Source organism: Montipora capricornis, chromosome 12 (assembly GCF_036669925.1).
Source record: "Montipora capricornis isolate CH-2021 chromosome 12, ASM3666992v2, whole genome shotgun sequence".
Taxonomy (NCBI): Eukaryota; Metazoa; Cnidaria; class Anthozoa; order Scleractinia; family Acroporidae; genus Montipora; species Montipora capricornis.
This window is the reverse complement of record NC_090894.1, coordinates 18891707-18897706: the sequence shown is the minus strand read 5'-3', so window position 1 is coordinate 18897706 and position 6000 is coordinate 18891707. Positions and strand designations below refer to the sequence as shown.

Sequence of the window (6000 nt, the reverse complement as noted above, 5' to 3'; positions counted from 1 at the left end):
ATTTCTTAATATTCAAGTGGTATACTTTGTTCTTTATAGTATGTACTGTATCATATTTACAGGGCCAAACAGCGATATGAAAGGCAGTTGGCAGCAGCTGGTTCAAAGAGAAATCTTCAGAACAGCTATCATCGGATTCTTGTAAATTAACTCGTTATAAAACAGTTCCCTTCAGCAGAGACCGGTGTTTCTTTTGTGATGGAGAAACATCTTATTTAAATCCATTGCATAAAGTTTTAAGGAAACTGGTTAGTTAACAAAAACCCAGATGTACCCTTCTGTACCCTTGGTGCTGACCACGCGTTAGAGCACATCAACCGATCAATGAAAGTCAGTGGAGGATTGGTGGGTATTAACCTGAACCCAATTGCCCGATCAAAGTTCTTTCTCATCGCGCCAGAACTTGCGAGACTGGCCAAAGAGGCTCCAGAGATGGTTGGACTTTCTTCAAAGACACCAAGGCGACCCCTTCTCACGACGTTAAAGGGGCTAGGTCACGCTATTTTAGGTAATTTTGTTTAATTTTGTTAATTATGAGCTCTAAACATCAAATTGGCAGAGTAAGAGTCTTTAATTTGCAAAATCACTGCCACATAACAACTGAGAATGATTTTCAAGCTTTGTAAATGACATTTTGATATAGACTGATATAAATTTGAAAAAAGGTGGGCCAACGTTTTTCAAATTTACCCAATTTCAATCCATTTCAATCCTCTCCAGTTTTGTCCATCCATGTCCCTTCTTGGCTTCCCTGTGCTTTGTTAGAGTTCTTCTATAGTTTTGAACAGTTATTTTGATATTTTAGTTAATTCTATGACCATTCGATCAGTGCTGAAAATTTCCAAAATAGCGTGACCTAGCCCCTTTAAGATGCTTTGCTAATCCATTTTCAGAGCAAAGTAATGACCTATTCAACCTAGTTACCGAAGTAGTCGTGCCTGAGAAGATCAAAGAAGATCCTTGCAACCAAAGTCACATTGGCCAGAAACTGTTTGAAGCATTTCTTTGTGACCGCATTCAATCAAACAAAACAAACCTGCGGGCACCTATGAAGAAGCATAAACTCAGTACGTGGAAGGACATGGGTAAGAAGATGAAGCTGACGACTGGAGATACAGTGGTGGAGCTACAAGAGGACAGATCCTTATTCGCACGAATGATGTTGGTATGCAAATCAAGACCTGAGCTCAAAAAAGCAATTGCTCAGTATGAGTTTTCTGTTGTACGTACCCAGATCGTTGTTTCATTCCACTACAACCAATAGTTGAAGCACTCTGTCCTGAAAGAACAGAAGCCTTGCCAGGATTCCATGCAATGAGTGGAGCAGATAACTCGGGTAGCTTTGCAGGAAAAGAAAAGCAAGCCTGTTGGAAAACGTTCTTGGAAGCAGGTCCAGAAATTATCACTGCTCTTGCAGATCTTGGCACAAGTGAAAATCCGACTGAGGCTACCGTGGCTGCCCTTGAGCACTTCTCCTGCCGATTGTATGTACCCAATACATCAATTATCAACCTACATGAAGCATTAATGAAAAACACCACCAGGCTATGGTATGGAACAATGACAAAGTATTCAACCCTGAATTACCATCGCCGCAAGATTACGGATGATGGAAGATAACGAATGGTTGCCGGTGGTGACAAGACTGGCACCAGCACCAGAAGCAGTAATCCATTTAGTCAAGTGTGGATGCGTCAAGCAAAGATGCGAAACAAATCATTGCCAGTGCAGAAAGGCTGGCCTCAATTGCACTGATCTATGCAGCTATTCTGACAATGGGAAGAAATGTGACAACGAAGAGCATATCGCTCTAGTGGAAGAGAATGATAATGGAGATGAGAGCGATGTGGACAATGATGATGATAATGACACCTTTTAAGGGCAATTTCAAAGTCATTGTTGACAGGAAAACATTTTATCACTTCATTTTTTAAAGGAACCTTGAGAACAGTATGTAGCTACAAGTACTGTATATCAAATTTGTTTCCACTTTTAAGTCACGTGTTTGGTCATGCGACCTAGAATGAATGCGACATTCAATCACTGAATATCAAGGATGCCAAATGTTAGAGTGAGGGTAAGTTTCAATTAATTTAGAATCGTCTCTGATAGCTAAAGGACTTAAAAAGAAACTTTGCCTCTCTTGCATGCAATACGTTTTGCTAGCCGTACGAACTAATTGTTGGAGTACCAACAACATTTTTACTTTCGTTTACGGTCTCCTTAGCATTTCTAGGTAGGTGGTTTACTTTCACTACAAAATTCCCACGGGGATACACAAGTTCCCAGACGAGCTCCCACTAATGACTCTCAGCGGTGTTCTCTTCCTTCTCTCTTTCTGTGCTTTTTCCTTTCTACCCTCACTCTCCAAACTTTACTTTCTCGTTACCTTCTTCTTCAACTGGCCGACAACGCCTAGGTCTTTTACACATGTATAGTTTCGCTAATTTATTTAAATTACAAAATGCATTTTTACGTGACTACATAACAACATTTAAAAGAAGTTTATTAACACTACGACAGGTACGAACTACAATATGGCACTAAGACGACAATTAATTAGAATTTTATGACAGATACTGCGTGGTTATTTCAAGGAGTGCAACTAGCGTCAAAGTTGAAACTATTTTTAAAAGCGGCCCTTTGAGCAAGATTGAAAAAATTGAAACTTGAGTTACTTTTCGATTGTTATCCGCACATTCCTGGAATGTTTTTTTTTTCAGTTGCCATCTGGATCGGTGGGTGATGGAAAGTGCTTTGGACACTCCGTGCAGGTGGTCATGTAGAAGTCTCGCGGCTCGGTGTAATGACAGTTGTTGGCAGTCGAGCTCGAGCATCGCGGTGGAGGACGAGGTGGGCATTGCCATGGGGGAAAAGTCATCGCTTTTTCGACATCTTGGGGATCTTTCATCCATTCAATTACTTGAGAGCCCGTCAACACCCATACGTCTCCCAAACCTTCAGCATATTTAAGAAACTTCTTAGCGGCGTTCAAGTGATCACCAGCGGGACCTTGATAAAAAAATGTGGCATGCATCTGCATTCCAAATGGAGCCCGGTTAGTGTCGTAATGGTAGTGGAAGTTTCTTTTGAGAATCTCGTACCAGACGGTGGCATTGGCCGATGGATCGCATCCATCCATCATAGAACCGCAAGTTGAATGATCCGCATTCATAACGTTCACATTTGGAATTTCCCACAGACCTGGATAGGACATCTTAGGACACGGCTCCTCGATGGTGGGGCAGATCTCAGTTGATTTGTAGTCCAAAGTGTATGGATACATCGGACCAATGGGAGTATCCCCTCTGAACTTGACGTCCGCCGGCCATGACAGATCGTATGTGAAATTGCCTTCGTAAAGAGCCTTGAACATGTTTTCAGTGAACATCAGGAAAGGTGCTCGAAAGCCTCTAATAGCTCCATAAGGTATATTTGCAAACCTGTATTTGGAATGAATCAATGGAGAGTTTAGTAACTATCGAGGTTTACTTAGCGTAACTGATCTTCCTCCCAAGTGTAAAAAGACTCGACCAGTTGCTTGATCGGTTGACGTTTTAAATTAGCAAAACCCAAAAACGGTTTGTATCAATCGACGTTACAGGTCGACGGTTTAGCGCAAGTTTTTCACGGTCGGACTGGCTGACTTGATTTGCGTTGATTGTCAATTGCACTTTACAGTGTCCCCAATTAGTGCTCCAGCGCTAAATCGACTAGACACTTCGTTTCCTTTCCTTTCCTTTCTTTGTGTGACCGTCACGGAAGAGGTAACGCCGCTAAAAACAATGGCTTTTCAATTGTTTTTTGTTTGTTAGCGGTATTTGTTAGGTAAATCAAAGTTCTGTGTTTCAGAAATCCGTTAATGTTTAGTAAGGGAAACCGTAGGTGTTACTGTTAGCTTATACACAGGACATTGCCTCAGGTATATAATTATTAACATTATTTAGTGGTTACTTACATTCCTGACTTCGCGCGGCCATATTTGGAAAGTACTGTGTGGAAAAAGAGTTAAGCCTGTGGGCGTCTCGAAACACTTTGCAAAGAAGACTTAACAGAAAAGGATTCGTTACGGGAATGACAACAGAGCACGCAAACATGGAAAGTCGTTAAAGGTTATTTGGAAATAATTACTGTTTCCTCAGTCATCCTTGAATTGAACAGTGCCAAAATCAAGCAGGTTGTTGGCCTACTTCCGCAATAACGCGCTTCGTTGTGCATACAGAACACTGGCTTTAAGCCGTTGTAGCAGAGGTATACGTGGGGGATTTGACTTCAGCGTACCCATCTCTCATTAGGGAGCTTAAGCACGCGCGTGTTTGAGACGCGGACGGCAACCGGAAGAGAACATTTCGCGGGCTAGGGCAGTGGTGTCTCCCAGATTTTTACACTTATCATTTCTAATGGAGAAAAGATACTTAGCAATTTAAATTGCAAAGACAAGTTAAAAGAGTAAACAGCTCAGTTCCGGTTGCCTTCCGCGTCTCAAAAACGCGCGTGCTTAAGCTCCCTAATATTTACATACACGATTCTCTAAAAGGAAGTTGTCATGGTCAGGTTTTCGACACTCATAAATTAGAGAGCTTAAGCACGCGCGTTTTTAAGGCGCGGACGGCAACCGGACGAAAACACTCCGCTTGCCAGGACAGGGGTGTCTCCCAGATTTTTATACTAATCATCTCTAATGGAGAAAAGATACTTAGTAATATAAATGTGGTTGTGTAAAGACAAGTTAAAAGGGAAAACAGCTTTCTTCCGGTTGCCGTCCGCGTCTCAAAAACGCGCGTGCGTAAGCTCCCTAATTTATGAGTGTCGAAAACCTGACCATGACAACTTCCTTCTAGAGAATCGTGTATGCACACAAGTGCACCAACATTTAGATATTCTTAAATGCGAGGAAAGTTTTGTAACTGCCATGTTTTATCACATTTTTTCCAGTATTACGTCAACATCCATTTACTATATATATATGTGCATAGAAGCAATTCAATGTAAACTCTCATTGTACCTGAAGAAGGCTGGTTTAACCAGCCGAAATATATTACACGACTAAAATCAAATCTACGTTGTATCGGCTCTTGCTTAAAATATTTAGTTTCTTAAATGAGGCCCTCCCAGAGGTTTTGGGGAACTGAAGGGAACATTGAATAATTTTTATGCTGGAAAACAGGGGAATAAAGACAAAATATCTTCGGGAACAAGGGAGCACAAACCACTTTAGGGATGAAAAAGCTGAGAACATTTGTTACAAGGGAACACAAGCAAATTTTTAAAGGGAACAAGGACCCCCCCCCCCCCCCCCTTCTCGGGAGGCTCTCTTTAAATGCAAAACTGACTCACCGATGCAAAATCTCCTTTTGTCCTTCAATTTCGTTCTTCCACACAGTGTAATTTGCATATTCCCAGTAGGTTGTCGGTTCCTGATGTGTAACTGTATGATCAGCTATTTCATATCCTCTGGAATAGGCATCCTCGACTAAGTAGTAATTGGTGTAGTTGTGGGAAACAAACAGCGTACCCGCCACAGGACACTTGTTTGGATTTTGCACTCCTTCGAAAAGGTCGTCATAAAAATCCATGTATTGCTTTTCCACGTCATCGTCAAAGCTAACCAAGACTATCTGAGGAGTTTTTTCAGGCGACAATGCCCCCGGAGGTTTACCATCATCGCTGCATCGACAGTCAGGCGGAAGACACTTCAAGGAATTGCAAGGTTGTGCGATTTGAGACAGCGAACGGTTTCCGCCCAAGACTAAGAAAAACAAAGATGCAAAGAGGAGAGCGTTCATCACGCTGTAAAAACGAGAAATCTTATACTGCTCGATAACGTTGGGTTTCAATTCTTGTCCGAATGTTAATATATTTTCCGGGCGGCGGGGTGTTACTTGGATTAGCGTTTTTCTGCGAAATCACGTGAAGCTCACGTCTGACCCTTGCATGCTAAAAAAGGAAAGCAAAAACGTTTCGCGTTTATTGGACCTTAACATTTATTTTCGAGTTTCA

General features: G+C 41.8%; 1 protein-coding gene across 1 annotated transcript; it reads right to left on the bottom strand.

Annotated features, from left to right (window-relative positions):
* Nucleotides 1-2489: 2489 nt before the first annotated feature.
* Nucleotides 2490-5906, bottom strand: LOC138027908 (chitin deacetylase 8-like). The gene is made up of 2 exons (XM_068875529.1): nucleotides 5338-5906; nucleotides 2490-3443 (listed from the first exon to the last, which is right to left on the bottom strand). The coding sequence occupies exons 1-2, from the start codon at nucleotides 5784-5786 to the stop codon at nucleotides 2720-2722; spliced, it is 1173 nt and encodes a 390-aa protein (XP_068731630.1). The 5' UTR covers nucleotides 5787-5906; the 3' UTR covers nucleotides 2490-2719.
* Nucleotides 5907-6000: the final 94 nt, after the last annotated feature.

What these genes read in the sequence shown, in the direction of transcription:
- LOC138027908 (XM_068875529.1), bottom strand. Translation starts at nt 5,786, where the DNA reads ATGAACGCTCTCCTCTTTGCATCTTTGTTTTTCTTAGTCTTGGGCGGA. An exon ending in CAAAAGGAGATTTTGCATCG is followed by an intron (nt 3,444 to 5,337) that starts GTGAGTCAGTTT and finishes TTCCAAATACAG; the next exon opens with GTTTGCAAATATACCTTATG.